At 37.7% G+C, this 18,458-nt stretch overlaps 1 protein-coding gene across 1 annotated transcript; it reads right to left on the bottom strand.

The window, feature by feature from the left end:
- Nucleotides 1-150: 150 nt before the first annotated feature.
- LOC111898564 (metacaspase-1) lies at nt 151-2,046 on the bottom strand. Its single transcript, XM_023894462.3, has 4 exons — nt 1,375-2,046; nt 969-1,299; nt 759-882; nt 151-690 (listed from the first exon to the last, which is right to left on the bottom strand). The coding sequence occupies exons 1-4, from the start codon at nt 1,928-1,930 to the stop codon at nt 442-444; spliced, it is 1,260 nt and encodes a 419-aa protein (XP_023750230.1). The 5' UTR covers nt 1,931-2,046; the 3' UTR covers nt 151-441.
- Nucleotides 2,047-18,458: the final 16,412 nt, after the last annotated feature.

Here is an 18,458-nt window from a genome sequence, read left to right as displayed (position 1 = left end):
AGGAAGTTTGTTACGAAATACTCGTTAACACCCTTTCTAATATAGAATTGCTGATCGTTTTAGAGTATATTTGTAAGATTATTTATAACATTATGAAACATGGTTATGGTTACATCCTCAATACATATGAAAACATAAACATTTTAGACATAACATGAACTTGGATCATAATCTTTCATTCATGACAATTAACAAATCAACATATAACAGATTCAAGGAGAAGGTAGACCTCATTCACATCACAAACGTTCAAATACACAACTGACGTCATCATAGTCATAAGTCATGTGTTCAAACTTCAAATTCAGATCTTCCAAATCTAATATATCCACACTTATAACGATACTGACTTCTTTTACAGTTAGCAATCAAACACACACATAGGGACAAATTCTACATACTGTACTCAACTAGAATGTGCGTCTTCATCATATATGAAGATCAGAAGGAGAATGGTTTTGCATACACATCGAAAGGCTCACATGAAGTCAATTGTGGTTCCTGAGTGAACCCACGATTACTTGAAAGCATATCATGCACAGAATTCGCAGAACCAAACCCTCTTGATGCATTACGGATGGTGTTACGCATTGAACTTAACAAGCTTCCATAAGTAGACGCGTTTCCATGTTCTATAGCTTCTATAAAACAGAACGTCATTGCTCCTGTTGATGTGATTTTTGATAACGCCTGCATATCAAGACTTGTTATGAATATCATCAAATTCAATCAAAATATGAGAATTTGATTAGACTTACCGATGTATCAGCAGATGTTTGATCATCGTCACATCCGCTGATCGAAATGACTTCGCCTCCATTACTACCCTTATATATGCCTGGTGCTGTAGGACGATGATCCTCCCATTCGTAATGCCCAGAACTATGACACCGAGAAATTAAGAACATAATTGTTAGATACAGAGCTTGATTTGGATCGTAACATTACGATGAAATCAGTCGCCTCACCTGTTCATTCTGCAGAGGAATGGGAGATCTAGAACAGTCCCACTATGGCAAGAATCGATGATTGCATGAAGTTTGGCTCCCAGAGGAAGAGGTCTGACGATTGTTGCGTTGATTTCGTCGTCAATGATCATACCTGCTGTTTCAAAATCCAAGGGGCACAAGGTTTCGTCATACCCATCAAGCTCGTCGCCGTTGAGGTTCCTCTGCCGTGAACCGTGGCCGGAAAAGTGAAAGACGAGAGAGTCTCCTGGTTGACATCCTTCGATTAGCCAAGAGAGTGCAGTCCTTATGTTACGTGCTGTTGGGATCCTGTTAGACTCTGTTTCTTCTTCTGCAATTTTATAGCAGGTGTATATGAGGAAAAAATTGGCCTACTGCCATCCCAAGCATAAATTAGGGTTCATACCAGTGAGCATACGAATAGAAGATTCGGGAAACTGAAATGTCTTAATCAGAAGGTATTTCATGTATTTAGCATCATTAAGGCATCCTTTAAGCTCGTGACTAGTGTTCTTATACGATACGCCGACGATCACCGCCTTCTTCCTACCATATACCGACGGCGGGGAATAGCTCAAATGCGACGGTGAAGGCATATGTGGCACTAGACCAGGATACGCTGTAACAGCGGAAGGAGATGACGGAGCATTGTTGTAAGGCGAAGGAACATGCGCCGCTAGACCCGGAAACGGAGAAACACCGTAAGGATACGGCGGAGCATTAGTGTAAGGCGATGGTGAAGGCGCATACCCCGTCACATCAGCAAACGGAGAAGGGCGAAGAGAGGGTACAACGGTGTCAGCGATTTTAGTAACGGTTTGGCATACAGAACATCTTATCGATCTGGCTCCCTCCGGTAGGTTCAACGTTGTACGGCAGTTGGGACAGTCCACGAGCATAGACATTGCTTGAATTTTAGGGATTCGATCATAAAGGAAATTGGGGAGATTTTGATTCTCCATTAATGTGCTTCGAATTCGATTATATATTATGCGTCGCTTTCAGAAACCGCGTTGAGCAAATTTTCCGATCAGTGACGCTGGTCGCCGTGGCGTGATGGGCGTTCAAGTTATAATTCGACTTGAGCTTTTAGTCAACCCCTTGTAATTTAAAACGTTACACATTAGTCCCTCCGTAATTTTGATATAGTCGATTTGTCCAAGAAAATCAATATTTTAATAAACATTTAAAACTCATCACGTTTTTTGCAAATAAGTTCCTGATATTGTATAAAATTAAAATTTTCTGAAAATTTTCTTTTTCTAATTCAAGCATGTTATATTTTTAGAAAAAAATTACAAGTTATATTCGAGTGTATGCTTTTTTATAGACTAATTAGGTGACGTTTGAGATTAAGTTTTAGAAAAGCTTATTTACTTATAGGATTTTCAAAAAAAATTAATAAGTCTTTTAAAAGAAGCTTATGACTTCTTAAGATAAAACTATTATAATATCTACCTGTTGTAAAAATCTCGACAAGATCACGATTAATCTTTAGGTGTTATCCGATCGACTAGAGGGTGTCTAACGATTAATCTATGTTTATGTTTCAGTAAAGCAGTAGAAAACAATAAAATTTTAACACTTTAAAAAATTTTATCTCAGTAGAAACTATTTGTGAAATAATTAGTATCGTATTGATCATATTAACTTATTTTGTTATGATATTAGTGATATTTACAAATTTGTTATGATATTCGTCATATTTATTCTTTTAATATTCAACGAATTAACAATTTATGGTTCCCAATTAATCCATGTTTAGCCAATTAATCTCTGAACCCTAATCCACTCACTAGGTAACATCGAGTATTGTTTACAACCTTAATAATATCTTTAATGAACTCACTCTTTATTTCTTTTCTATTGTTCCGCCTTTTTTTGACATTTTATAAATATAAGTCAATCCAAACATTGTTTTATATGTTCTTATCTAGGGATGAGATAAAGGACCGAACCGGCCTGAACCAGACCGGACCCGGGAACCGGCTTCGGCCAAAATCAAGAACCGAACTGGCCCGGCGGTTCTACCGGTTCCCGGTTCCTACCGATTCTTGTCGTGTCTTCAAATGTTGGAACCGGTCCTCAAAAAATAGCATCATACGGTTCCGGTTTTTGCTGGTTCTACCGGTTCCGATTCCCGGTCCCAAAAATCCATAAAAATAATGTCCCGGTCCCGGCCCGACCGGTTCCATCGGGTTCCGGTTCCGGTGCCGATTCCGGTACCGGTTCCGGCCGATTCCCCGGTCCACATGTTCATCCCTATTCTTATCAAATTATAGCTTTTATCATCACATAAATTAATATAAATATTTTATTTAAAACCTACTTTTACACCACATAACCTAATAAACATTTTTATCAAAAATTACTTATTAAGTTAAACAATCAATCTCAAATGCCCACTTCAAATCAGACATTAAGGGTGGCATTTTTGCAATTATATGGAACTTCAGGATTAGAATAAGGGTGTAGAGGGGCAGTAAGGGGATTTTACTGTCTATTTCATTCAGGTCGTAAAAACTTTATATATCCTCTTCAATCTTCTTCGTTATGATCTGCAAAACCCTAAGCAACCTCAATATGAACACCACAATTCGTCGTATTCAATCTCGATCATCAACATCTTCTACTTCGTTCTGATTCGGAGTTTCAACATTGTTATTTTGACTCTAAAATAGGATCAAGTTCTCGAGCATCAACATTCCTGAATCAAATGAAATCGAAGCTTAGTTTTACAACAAATGGATCATTCAACAGAACCGAATTCATATTTGCATCAAGAGTTACTCCAGGTGACGTATAATACTATAATTTCTTCTTGATTTTATATTTGTGGGTGATTTTGAGTTAAAATATTCTAATTGTCGATTTTGTAATATGTATGTGATGATGAGTTGATGTATTCATCTATAAGATTTCTTCTCATTCTGATTCTACTTTGCACCGATCTTCCAAAACCCCCAATAAAACCCTAAAAATCGATTTTGATTCACTGTCATTTTGATTTTAAACGTTTTTATTCATATTCTGATCTTGAATCATGTTTCTGCCAATCCTTCAACTGCTACTTCTTCTCATGATTCTTAGTTGAGGAAGGATTTTTCTCATCAGGTAATAAAAGATTCCATTGACTCATTTTTTGTTGTTAACAATTTCAATGTTAATAAATCTACAATCCAAGCTAAGTTATTATGCATAAATGAAGTTATTCAAAAAATCTGTAGAGATATTCTAGGAATTTGAATTATAATTTGATTCAAGATCTTAGTTTGTTTGGTTTATCTTATTAGTTTCATACTTCTAGTATCAGTTAGGTGTTTGGTAAATTTAGTCATCGCCCGCTAGGTGTTCGACATAATGCACTCTGTATTGATTTCATATTTTCTGCAAGAAAATTGTTATTGAAAATGATAGAATGTTATGCAAACATAACTTGCTTCCTAAATTGATTTTAGATGTTATTTTGTTTGAGTAATTGGATTATCTAGTAAATATTTATTGAAATGTTGTTTGATAATTTGATATTCTAAGTATTCTAGTTTTGATAAGTAATATGGTACTTCTTAATTTAATTCAGATGTTACTTTGTTTGATAAGTTAGATGATCCAGTAAAATATTAGTAAAGTAGTTTTTAGTAACTTAATATTCTAGGTATTATGATTTGTAAGGTTAGGTGTTACTTCATAAATTTGATTTAAGATGTAATTTTATTGATTAACCAGATGTTACTATTTACTTTGATAAGTCAAAACTAAAATTTTGAGAATTTGTTATTCTATCCTGACATAACTGAATGAATCTCTTTATGTTTTAGTTCGATAATATTTGATTCAGATTTAGATTCTACATAATGTATATTCTAAATCACCTCTTATAATAGGCTTTAGGAAGTTGCTAAACAATTTATTCTAATTTAGGAATTATTTTTCTGAAACTTATATTGTAGCTATGGTTAGTGTTTGATCCTAATTCACTATAGCTTGCACTAGAAATGAACTTCTTTATTGTAGTTTCGGTTAAATATTTTTGAAATTATTTATTGTAGCTAGGATTAGTGTTTGATACACATTAAAAGCTAATGAAATTTTTTCTGATGTGTTCTTAATGCGACAGATGGCAATTTATTCTGGAATAGTAAATGGAAATGTGAAATATTGACTTGGGTAAAGAAGATCTTCTGCAGAATAAGAAACATACAAAATAGTTATGCTTTGACCAATCAGATTCCAATTCCATAAGAAAGTAACTGACGAAGCAAAGGAATAGGGAAAGGTTGATAATGATGGTCATTAAAAATGATGAAGGAATGGATCGATGCAAGAAACATACTGGAAGGATGTGAATAATTTTTTTAAGAATATTTGTAAGTATTTGATTATGAATGACATGGTAGTGTTTTGTTTGTTTGAATATTGGTTATCTTTTTTTTAGTTTTGAACAATAGATATGGTTGTTTCAATGTCCAGTGAATGTTTCACATAATAATAATCATGGTTAAAAAATAGTTATGTTTTTACCAATCTGAAATATCATGCTTTTATGATCAAATGTTCATTTTTTGTTATAGTTCATGTATAATATTTTAATAGAGTGATGTTATATGTTTCCTATACATTTATAATATTTTATTAGAATAATGTTAAATGTTGTTTTTTTTTTATGGATTTATATGTAATGACCTTTTTACAATAATATTTTAGAATTTATAGATATATGTAATGTTAATAAAACCTACTTACTGTGTATATGAGGAATATTCTAATAGAATAAATTTATAGGTTGTATGCTTATGTATAATAATTCTGTTTGAATAATGTTATATGTTTTAGAATATTAGAAAATTACATATATTATATTTTTATGAATACAGAAATATTAGAATATTTCACTAGAGAAAAGTGGTCTAATGGTCTTAAGGTCTCGAAAAATTTGACATTTAGAACATTCTATTAGAATAGTGTTAAGCTTTGTTGGTTTTTATAGATTTATATGTAATGACTTTTTTACAAAAAAAAATGAATTTATAGTTATATGTAATGTTAATAAGACTTATTTACTATGTATATGTAGAATATTCTGATAGAATATTTTACAGGTTGTATGTTCATGTATAATAATTCTTTTGGAATAATGTTATATGTTTTAGAACATTAGAATATTACATATATTATATTTTCATGAACACTAAAATATTAGAATATTTCACTAGAAAAATATGGTCTCATGGTCTCATGGCCTCACAATATTAAGGTCATCTCATTTGAATCTAGCGCATGATGTATGATGTTGATAATCTAACTGAATAATTTTATAGGTTTCTTGTTAAATAATTTCATTTATTAAATAAAAAAATATGTATATGTAGAATATTCAAATAGAATAATGTTATGTGTTATTTGTTTTCATAAATGTATATGTAGAATATTCTAATAGAATTATGTTATAGGTTTTAAAATAAATAAGTTAATTTATTACATGAAAATAATGTGTAGTATATGTAAAACATTCTATTATAATAATGTTATATGTCGTTACTTTTCAGAGGTTTATACATAATGAGCTTTTTTAAAATATAACACTACTTGATTATATCAACAACAAATATCAATGTAGAATATAACACATAACAATAATCAAATCTAGAATATTAGTCATAGTAAGAAAACACATTCAATTACATCATCATTTATAAACGTGTATTAGAATATTACACTTATAAATTATCAAAAATAGAATTATACACTTCAATAAGATATCAGTATCATCAATATAGAAAATATAAGTTATTAAAAATAGAATTATACACTTCAATAAGATATCAGTATTATCAATATAGAAAATATAATAATAGACTATATCATTAAATATGTGCACTATATCATGTATCATATTCTAAACAAAATATGGAACTAATTGAGTAGTTCAACAAACAAAAATCAAAGTAGACTATAACATTATATATATATATATATATATATATATATATATATATATATATATATGTACATGTACAATATCCGGAATCCAAACTAAATAATCATTAGTTGAAACGAGTTCATTGCTTGAGTGTGATTCTTCAGCACCATCATTAATTTGACCTACAAAAAAGTATTCCATTAATATTAATTATTGTATAAATATTTACAAAATTGTATTCTAAACTTAATTTTCTAAATATAGAAGGACGTATGAGTAATGTTTTTCAATTATTCTAATCAGAATAATATACTATTTACTATGTAATGTAATAAAAAATATGATGAAATGTGACCAAGTACCACTTCTGCTTCATGCTAAACTGGTCCAAATTCATCTTTTACTTCACATGCTACTGACAAGGATGATAGTAACTAACCTAAACCTTTCACTCATATAATCAAAATAATAAAAACAATGAGGAAACATCTTTCAAGCTTCAAGCTTCAAGCATCAACATAGTCTGAGATTTCCCTACAATGATTACACCAATCCTTCATATATGCACCATTTAGTGTACTTATCTAAATATGATGGAAAAAGAACAACATTTATATCAACAAGAATATTATTTAATCATTTAGAGGCAAACCAATGATAAAACATGTTCCAAGCTCCAAGCATCAACATGGTCAGATATTTCCCTACGATGCAAGCACCAATCTTTCAGAATCTTTCAAACATGCATAAATATACATCATGATACTTAAAATAAAACATAAAACATACTATTATTCTAATCATAATAATATACAATTCTATCAAGATTTAAACAAAACTATGCTAAAATCAATCTCCAACCTTTTGTGTTTGAAAAAAAAATCATATTTAAACAAAACTGTAGTGAAGCTAATATGAGAAGCAAACATTATATCATTTTTCACCAATTGTGACTCATATTTTGTAAGTATACACATATTATTAAAGAGGACTTAAGTCGTAGGAATGAGGGAGTGATACATCAGACTCATTATTCATTCAGAACTTTCATCAAACAGGTAGGGTGCATTTTTAGTTTAAGAGAATTTGCTCAATAATAATAATTTTTTGTACATACCTCGTTCATTTATAGAAAGAATGCATATTAGCTCAAAGATTCGTTGTTGTTGCTTGCTTTTCTTTACATAATATGTTCTCGAATGCGCAGGAAAAAAAATCTTGAAACTAATTATTAATAGCTGAAATCAAAGCCTCTAATTGAGAATACATCTAAGATGATGATGAATTGTTGAAATCACAGATTTGATTGTAAAAAAATCAAAGCTTGAAAACTGTTGGAAATCGATATCAATTTGCTGATGATGATGATCTGATGAAAATCATTGAATAGACTAACAATCGAAACTTGAAGTTCTTGCAGATCATACTTTTAGTTGTGATTTCATCTGGTAAAAGAGATAACTTTTTGTGGAGGATTTGATCGATTTGGTTGCGATTGAGAAAATCATCAGATGAATGTGACGACATCTTGTTACGTTAAATGATGAATATGAGATAAAACATGATTAGTTATTATGATTAGAACATTGACTATGCCCCTAACAACTTAATTAGGCACCTTAATCTGGGTTATTTTTTAGCCACAAGATCAGTTTTGATCAAAGGTTAAGATTTGGTCCTCATGTCTCACAAAATATAGATGGTCTCAAATGAATATATATATATATATATATATATATATATATATATATATATATATATATATATATATATATATATATATATATATGCCAGTTTATATACATATTTGGTGGGTTACTTGACCCACCTTTTTTTATATTACAAAAATATGAATGAACCATCTTAATATTTTTGACAAAAATATATATAATAATAAATTAGATATTTAGAGCCCTTGTTCTATGTTTTAATAGCCCAATATTTTTAGGGTATAATCTAATATGCATAAACCAATACAAATTAAATTTAAAAAAAAAAATTAGTTGCCTCACGAACAGTTTTCACAGCGACGCATGAAGGCTTCTACTTCATTCAAATCGACAATCATATTATAACCATTTGCCCACGGCATGTATTTTACTCAATTAGTCAATTTTATTAATTTTGTGAATTGTGAACAATAAGTAAAGTATATGGTCATTCTCTATATTAATTTTGTTAGTTTTGTTCTTTTAGAATTCTAATGTCAAAATGATGGATTGCCTTCTCTTAAGCATATAATATATCCTAAGGTTTGCATTCTCTTGAAACTTGCACTGATCTTACCCCTTGCAATAATGAATATGAAATGTGCATTTTCATCAATGAAGTTGGTAAATATTATGTACGCAACAAAATAAGTGATCAATTTTAAAATGATAGTTTGGTGTCATATATTGAAGAAAAATATTTTAGATAGTATTAGTAATGATACAATTGTGAAATTATATCAAGTTGTAAGATCTCCGTCGAGTACAATTGTAAGAACTTATTATTTATTTATTTATTTACGACTCGATCCGATCCTAACCCGCAACAATATTTTTTTATCAGATTCATTTAAATAGTAAACCATATGGTTTTACATTCTAGACTCGCCACTATATATATATATATATATATATATATATATATATATATATATATATATATATATATATATAATTTTTTTGAAAATAATTACATGAAAGTTTTTAAAGTGAAAGGATTCTTAAACTTTTTTATAGATATTAAAAACATCTATATGTTTTAATAATAGAGTAAATTATATCAATCTCCCTTGTGCATATGCCAAAAAACATGTTTAGTCCTTATTTTTAATAATTGTCTCGGACCGTCCCTGGTTTTGTTTTTTTCTTGCACGGTTAGTCCTTATAGAACGTTAAACTTTAAATGTGTTCATTTAAGTGCCACCACATGCCTTGTACGCAGGGGCATTTTTGCCTTTTCAGAGTGATATCTATGGACCAGTATGGTGCAACTTCGGGGTATAACCAATCATTTCATGCTTTATCCTCCTTCAACCTTTTCGATTGCACAACCAAACCCTATTTTTCTATACGATGGTGAAATGGAAGATTAGGAAAGAATGGGAGGAATATGATCTCTAGCGCTCATGCGGTAAAATCTTCTACACTACTTAGTTGATCATCCTTTATAATTTCCTAAACGTCTATTTTTTTAATTTATTTGTTTTGCAGTTGATAATCCATCAATGTTTAACATACAATCGCACTATTAAAGGGTTTTTATGAAGTCTCCAAACCGCAAATACATCAAGGAGAAGATGAAATATATTGATAGCATAGATAATGACTTGTTGTCGGTGCATTTTTTATAAGTTTTTTAATTTTTTAGTATAATCTAATACAACTTTAATTAATCAGGGAGGGCACATTGTGATGCTTTGTTGAATAATATGCTTGAGAGTTTGAATAACAAGATAGTGAAGGGTCGTGATAATCCAACTATCACTTGCTTAGAGTTAATTATGGGGTATATCATGAGGAAAATTTTCATTTTCCAAAAGGAAATTAACAAAGTTAATGGCCCATTAACCCCTACAACGACCATGACCCTTGAAAAAAATTAAAAATAAAGCAGGACAATTTAGGGCAGTGTTTTATGCAAATGGGAAGTACCAAGTTACAAGTCAAGGTACTGATCAGTGTGTGGTTGATATGGAACAACAAAGTTGTTCATGTAATAAGTAGGATCTGACATGCAAGCCCTTAACTCACTGATACACAGCTCACCCTGAAGAAGGATTAAGACCTCACGACCAGACTCGCCGAGTCCAAGAACAGACTCGCCGAGTCTAAGGCTATCTTCAACCTACTCGCCGAGTTGTTCTTCCAACTCGCCGAGCTCCAGTCCATCTTCAAGCAACTCGCCGAGTACACCTTTGTGACTCGCCGAGTGCCTCTAGATCTCATCCCATACAGAAGCCTTCCAGGCCATGCAATTGATCCAAAACGTAGATCTACCCTCCTACAACCCATCCATCACATAAAGTGGCAAACTTTACGTGAATCCAAAGAGATCTAGGCATTTTACACTCTAGGGCTAGGGTTTGGGACAAGATGGCTTCACCAAACACTCAAGAACAGGGACTTTAATGCACTCTAGACCTTCTCCATTCCAGATCTAAGGTAGCAACCTCAGATCTATCCTTCAAACTCAAAATACCACAAGCTAAACCTCCCACACATCCCAAAAATGATGAATCTAGATGAATAGTAGCCCAATAACGAGATAATACCTCAAAAGGAAGCCCCAACAGCAAGGAAATCCGAATCTTAGCAAAGCCCCTTACTCCAAGCCTCCTAACTTTCCAAGATCTCCTCCAAAATCTCTTCTCCAAGGCTCAAATGCACTCAAATCCTTCACAATCGCATTTCTAGGGTTTTCTGGACTTCAAGGGAGGGTAAGGGGGCTGGGGAGAGGGTATAATGTCCTTTATATAGGGATCATCCTCCTAAATTAGGGTTTTCTCCACTCAGCACCAACTCGCCGAGTCCAGCCGCCAACTCGCCGAGTTGGCCACTTAACACGCGACCAAAGTCGCGACCCTACTTGCCGAGTCCACTCGTGGACTCGCCGAGTTGCCCTTTCCCAATTACACTTTTAGCCCTTCAACTTTACTCTTGATATTCTGGGATGTTACAATTCTCCCCCACTTAAATTAGGCTTCGTCCTCGAAGCCTGCGGAAACTCAACTCCAAAATTACTCTCGCATTGCATCACCTGGCATTAACCAGACCAAGTTCCTCAAAGCACAACCATCGAAACCCAAAAACCCAATTTTTCCTTCCCACGGTGTTCCGACCACCGCTTCAAGATGGCCACTGGCCTCGCCCTCTGACAACCACACTTACCAACTTATCAACTGAGTATCATTCCATGATACCTCACCCGTTCCAATTCACAACAATCACTCGACTCAACGAGCTAGAATCACCATGAACCACCAAACACCCGATCTGAGTCCAACTCCATCCGCTCCAGGTTGACAGAAGGACACATCCTTCAATCTCATAGTAACTCCCAAGAGTTTCTCCACCGCAATCTCATACCCATGCTGAACTGCCGCTAGCATCTTCGGGTTGGGAAACCCGATACACTGACAACACCTCCAAACATCCCCAGGATGAATTTCCACCACAAACATAAATCCTTGACCGAAATCAAACTGGAAATCCAAGATGCCATTCCTGCATTCCCTCCGAGCCTTTTGGCTCTACAACCGCGGAAATTTCTTCCGAGACCTCAACAACATCCATCCCTAGTGCGATTCCATACCGCAGCCGCAGACACACTGCTCATCAACCATGATTGTAACACTCCAATCATAACTCTGCACTACTGCTTCCACTTCCGTGCATTTACACTCCCTCTCGGAGCTACATTTCTTTCCCTTTCCTTACCAAGGGAATCCACTCGGCCGCCTTGTCACTATGACAAGTGCCACGGTGATCACCCAATAATGCACCATTCTCTTATAGCATAACCGCTATCCCATGCACCACACATGCTCTGGATCCACTCGCAAGGACTCTCAAGTCCATGCTCTACCTTCCACTCACCACGATCAATACCCGGGGCCAGACCTTCTGACGCTTACACGTCGCGACATACTCAATCCATATCCTCATACTGATCTCTCAACACAAGCAGAGTCTCCAGCATGACTGGACCGCCTCTCCATGCCTTCAGCCCATCTGGACCACTCTCGGAACCTTCAGTAGGTCTGGACCGCCCTCCAGGGCCTTCAGCCTGTCTGGACCGTTCCCCGAGCCTTCGGCCTGACTGGTACGCCCACCGGCCTTCAGTCTATCCGGACCACTCAACCAACATCCAACATCCCGAATTATCCTTCCAGGAAAACTCTCCCATGCATATTGTTCTAGCCCTCTAGGGGTTCCGAACTCTATCTCCACCCTACACACTCAATCCCGGCCCAATCCCATGCCTTCCACCAACAATCACCCTTGGTCTGTATCCCGCCCTGCATATCTGCCACTTACTCGCTCCAGCCTATACTCTTGGCTGACAGAACCACTGCTGAATCCCAAGTAGCTAAACAACCTCTCATGTCCATCGACCTTCCGGAGAATTTCCAATTCTCCCCCACTTAGAGCACTGACTATCAACCACCGATTGCCATCACCGACCTCCCAAAAAACCCTGCACAAAACCAACACTTACATGCGAACTGATTCCCACTAGAATGAGCAACCTTCACAAATCACATATCAACATGGATCATCACGGCTTGAAAGGAACCCGACCTTCAGCAATCACTCTTCAGACTGCAGATGATACCCGACATTCGGACTAAAAGCCAAATTCCCACTAATAATCCTCATGAACGATAACCAAAGAAATTTCCAACACCAAACCCTCAACCATAACATAACCTGAAAGGAACAACGAATACAATACCAGGAATCACACAACAAGACTAGCATATAAACAATACTCCGCAATAATCATAAGATAACAAGACATCAAGAAAAAAAAAATACCCGCAGCTGCCTCCAGCACTGCCCCGACCTCCTTTGTTGTAAGCTGTAAAACACGACCCTGAGCCCTTGGGGGCTCCGCTCCACCCTGACCTTCACCCGTGATCCTCAATGTGGCCGGTGCTGGAGCCTGCACCAGTCCTGCAGCAAGCTGTGGACAGTTGACCCTCAAATGTCCAACCTGATGACAATGATAACAAATCCTCAAATCCCGATCCGGGGCTGCCTGCCGACAATCCCTCGCATAGTGCTCCTCCTTTCCGCACTTGCGACATGCACCACTGGACCTACAAACCCCGGTGTGACCCTTCCCACACTTCCCACAAGTGTGGCTGCTCTGATCTCCCAATCTAGAATCAACGGTCTTGGACCGTTTCGGCGCCGGCTGCGACTGCACCGGAGCCTACCTCTGCTCTCGCAACTGCAACTCAATCTCCAACTCACGCCGCCTGGCGGCCTCCTGCAACTCCAACAAGGTCTTGCACTTTTGCGTAGACACAAACTGCCTGATATCCCTTTTGAGCATTCTCAGATATCGGGTCATCTGAGCCTGCTCCAAAGCAAACTCGGGGCAAAACATTGCCCTCTCAGTGAACATCCTGGTGATCTCAGTCGCCGACTCCGAACCCTGCTTTAGCTCCAGGAACTCCTGAGCCAATCTCTCTCTCTCTCTTAACTCGCGGAACATAACGAGTGTTGAACATCTCCCGGAACTGATCCCATGAAACCGCAGCTCTCTGCGCATCCGAATACGACCATGTGGTCAATCTCCACCAATCCTTCGCCCCGAGCCTTAACAGGTTCAGAGCACACCTCACCCTCTGATCAGTAGGGCACGAACACGTGAAGAAACACCCCTCCACGTCTGACAACCATCTCATAGCAACAATCGGGTCCTGGACCCCGTCGAAGGTAGGAGGCTTCATATTATCGAAGTCCCGATACTGAAAACCCCGACCAGCTCCTCCCCCTGCCGCTGCTACAGCCGCTGTAGCCGCCGCGGCAGCCGTCTCTGTGAGAGCTGCATAGCGCTTATCAAAATACTCAACCATGGCGATCTTGATCGACCCAAATAGTTCCCGCAACTCAGCCCGAAACAAATGCATCAACGTCATCATGCAGGATCTCACGAATCCTCGCATCCAACTCGTACGTGCTCATCTGATCAATAACCTCGGCGGTACTGACCCGCCCGAAACTCCCTCTCCTGCTCCCGATCCTGACCCGGATCCACTCCCAGCATGCCTCGGAATCTCCATACTGAAAAACACCACAAGATCTCCGATACTTCCCACAAACCCGAGAACCAACTCCCAATCCAACCCTAAAGGTCATGGTTTCCCTGATACACGTATGGGTCCTGTGCTTTCAGTAGTACGGGCCCGTACTACCTTCCACACCTACCCATATTTTTATTAAGTACTTCCATAACACTCTAGAGAAACACACACAAAACAAGCGCTCAACCCTCACTACTAGAGGAACACTGGAAATCTCTCACAAGGAAACCCTAGGCCAACAGGCATCATAAATCAGGCAACATTATCATGAAATCCTGAAGATCCCTAGCCTAGCACTAGCATGCTGTTATATTAAAGCTCAAAACAACTATCATGTATGGTATTTTGGGGTTACTTACTGGCTCCGGCTGATCGTACCTCCGCGTCCTCCTTTACCCATTTTGAAAACCCTCCTCGATTTGAGACTGGAGTCACACGAGTGTTCCTCCAATTCACTCAAACCAGGGCTCTAATACCAACTTGTAACGACCGAAAAATTCCAACCAGTTTAAACTTTTCAACAACAACCCGATTTCATTAAATTATTACAAAAAGGTTTTCAATACAATTAATTTAGAGTATTCCCAGAATCACATCACAAAACATAAACATGAGGAGTGGTACGATCACGCCTTTGCCTTGCCACGGTCTCCTGAAGAACCTGAAAACATTAAACCACAACTGTAAGCCCGAAAGCTTAGTGAGATATCCCCAAAATACCAACCACATATACCATACACGCATAACATGCCATATCATATCTGATCACAGAACAACCATGCACTTCGGGTCTACTGTGTGACTGGTCCGCCGGCCAACAGTCCACCTGGTCCACCCTCCAAGTCTAGCCATATACATCGAGTCTGCAGTGTGATTGGTCCGCCCGCACTGGGCCTTCAATCCACCTGGTCCACTCTCTGAGTCTACAGTATGACTGGCACGCCCGCACCGGGCCTTCAATCAGCCTGGTCCACTCTCCGAGCCTCGGCACGTCTGGTCCGCCCTCTTGGGGCCTACAGCCTATCCGGACCGCTCGCTGGGCCTTCGGGACAACCGGTCCGCCCTGGGTATCTTGGCCTACAGCACAAAGCATGACCCACCTCAACCCAACCCCAGTCCAACAACATGCACATAAACATACAATCATATAACAATTCACCGTCAACAAGCCGATCTAACGGATCACATAACATATCATCATCCTAACCAGGATATCGACCTAACCGGTCACTAGCATAGCATCACCCTACATAACAGGATACCGACCTTAACCAGGTCTCTAACATATACCATCCTAGCTACCAGGATGCAAGCATAACAAAGCAATAACATAACAACAGATACTCGGATCTCAATCCGATAAAGGGTCGGCCTTGGTGCCTTAGACCCTGTTGATATAGTGAGGATAACTCACCTCGCAACTGCCGACTGAACAGATAAACCCGAGCTGCTCCGACCACTGATATGATCTCCACCACCGGCCAACCACCAAAACACTGAACTCAAAACAATATCCAACAATTACCAAAATGCCCCCGGAAGATAACCGGACCACCCTTGGTCAAAGACAAGTCAAAGCCAACCCCTGACTGACTCTACTCGCCGAGTCAACCCGATGACTCGTCGAGTCCCCATGCTCAGAATTTCCCCCAATCCGCGACTCAACTCGCCGAGTCACCCCGAGACTCGTCGAGTCCAACAACTCTGAGTCCTTCATCACTCGACTCACCGAGTCATCCCTTGACTCACTGATACACAGCTCACCCTGAAGAAGGATTAAGACCTCACGACCAGACTCGCCGAGTCTAAGGCTATCTTCAACCTACTCGCCGAGTTGTTCTTCCAACTCGCCGAGCTCCAGTCCATCTTCAAGCAACTCGCCGAGTACACCTTTGTGACTCGCCGAGTGCCTCTAGATCTCATCCCATACAGAAGCCTTCCAGGCCATGCAATTGTTCCAAAATGTAGATCTACCCTCCTACAACCCATCCATCACGTAAAGTGGCAAACTTTACGTGAATCCAAAGAGATCTAGGCATTTCACACTCTAGGGCTAGGGTTTGGGACAAGATGGCTTCACCAAACACTCAAGAACAGGGACTTTAATGCACTCTAGACCTTCTCCATTCCAGATCTGAGGTAGCAACCTCAGATCTATCCTTCAAACTCAAAATACCACAAGCTAAACCTCCCACACATCCCAAAAATGATGAATCTAGATGAATAGCAGCCCAAGAACGAGATAATACCTCAAAAGGAAGCCCCAACAGCAAGGAAATCCGAATCTTAGCAAAGCCCCTTGCTCCAAGCCTCCTAACTTTCCAAGATCTCCTCCAAAATCTCTTTTCTAAGTCTCAGATGCACTCAAATCCTTCACAATCGTGTTTCTAGGGTTTTCTGGACTTCAAGGGAGGGTAATGTGACATCCCCAAATTTCACGGCCAGAAAAGACCGATTTGTTTATGCTTTATTTTTTTTAAATCAGAGTAATCGTTTAAAGAAAACTGTTGCGGAATTTGTTCCCAAAAAAAATATGATAACCATTTATCAAAACATTTCTCAAAGAGAATGTATTTTTATTAAATAATAAAACATCGGGATGTCATGTTCGATACAGACCAAAAGCATAAACAATATAAAATAAACTTTACAACAGTTATTTATAACTACTGATCTATAATCCAAAATCTCTCGTCAAGTCCACCAACTTATACCCTTGTGTGATTACGTGTAATGCAAAGAAAACTGAGTGGGTCGGGCTTGGGAGCCTGGTGAGCATATAGTGTTTTCAACCCACAATAATACATTTATTATATTCAATTATCAAACAATCAACCCAAATACCCATCCCAATATCTCCTTTATTTTCTCAAGGGTTTACCCTAAGAATCCACTATCCTTCATTCATTCATTCCTAAGGATTTACCTAAGGAATTGGCACAAGGTCCATTTGCTACCACGGTTTATACAACAGACACTACGTCACATAGTCACCAGGGTTCATACAATAGGCACTATGTCTCATAGTCACCAAGGTTTACACAACAGGCACGAAGTCACATCGTCACCAAGGTTTATCAAACAGGCACGAAGTCGCATCGTCACCAAAGCTTAATCAATAGGCACGAAGTCGCATCGTCACCAAAGCTTTACTTAATAGGCACGAAGTCGCATTGTCACCAACTATTCCATCTACCCATGTTCTACCCAACTTTTTTGTAGATATAAATACAAGCATAATCATTAAACACCCGTATAAAAACATCAATTCCAAGCCCATCTCAAATAGACAAATAATATATAACACATAGCACGTATTTCATAGCTAATACTTTATATTTATGTGTTAGAAGAAAGTAGCTATACACTCACTTGATCAGAAGATGATCGGACAACACTACGGCTTGTAAAAGTAGTATTCTTCGGTAGATCTGGAAGATCTTCACAAAAACCGGGCTCCTCGCGGGCAAAGCTTCGGCTCGGGAATTTCACTTCTCGGGATCTTCAGGGTCTCGGGACTTGCTTCGGGGCTCGGGAATGATATCGGGGCTTTGGGATAATTCTTGCACGAAAAACGATGCAAAAACGCAAGAGAAAGAAGAGAAATGAGCAAATGAATCGGCTGCACTCAACTCCCTTTTATAGGGTCTGGATTCATGATTTACGTTGGGCATAATCTTACATTACGCTGGGCGTAATGTGGATCAGCTCGCTGACTCCCCCCTTGGATAATATCGAAAATTTATATTTAAATTTAATATCGAAA

Source organism: Lactuca sativa, chromosome 4 (genome assembly GCF_002870075.4).
Source record: "Lactuca sativa cultivar Salinas chromosome 4, Lsat_Salinas_v11, whole genome shotgun sequence".
In the NCBI taxonomy this organism is placed as follows: Eukaryota; Viridiplantae; Streptophyta; class Magnoliopsida; order Asterales; family Asteraceae; genus Lactuca; species Lactuca sativa.
This window is presented reverse-complemented; position numbering and strand designations above follow the sequence as displayed.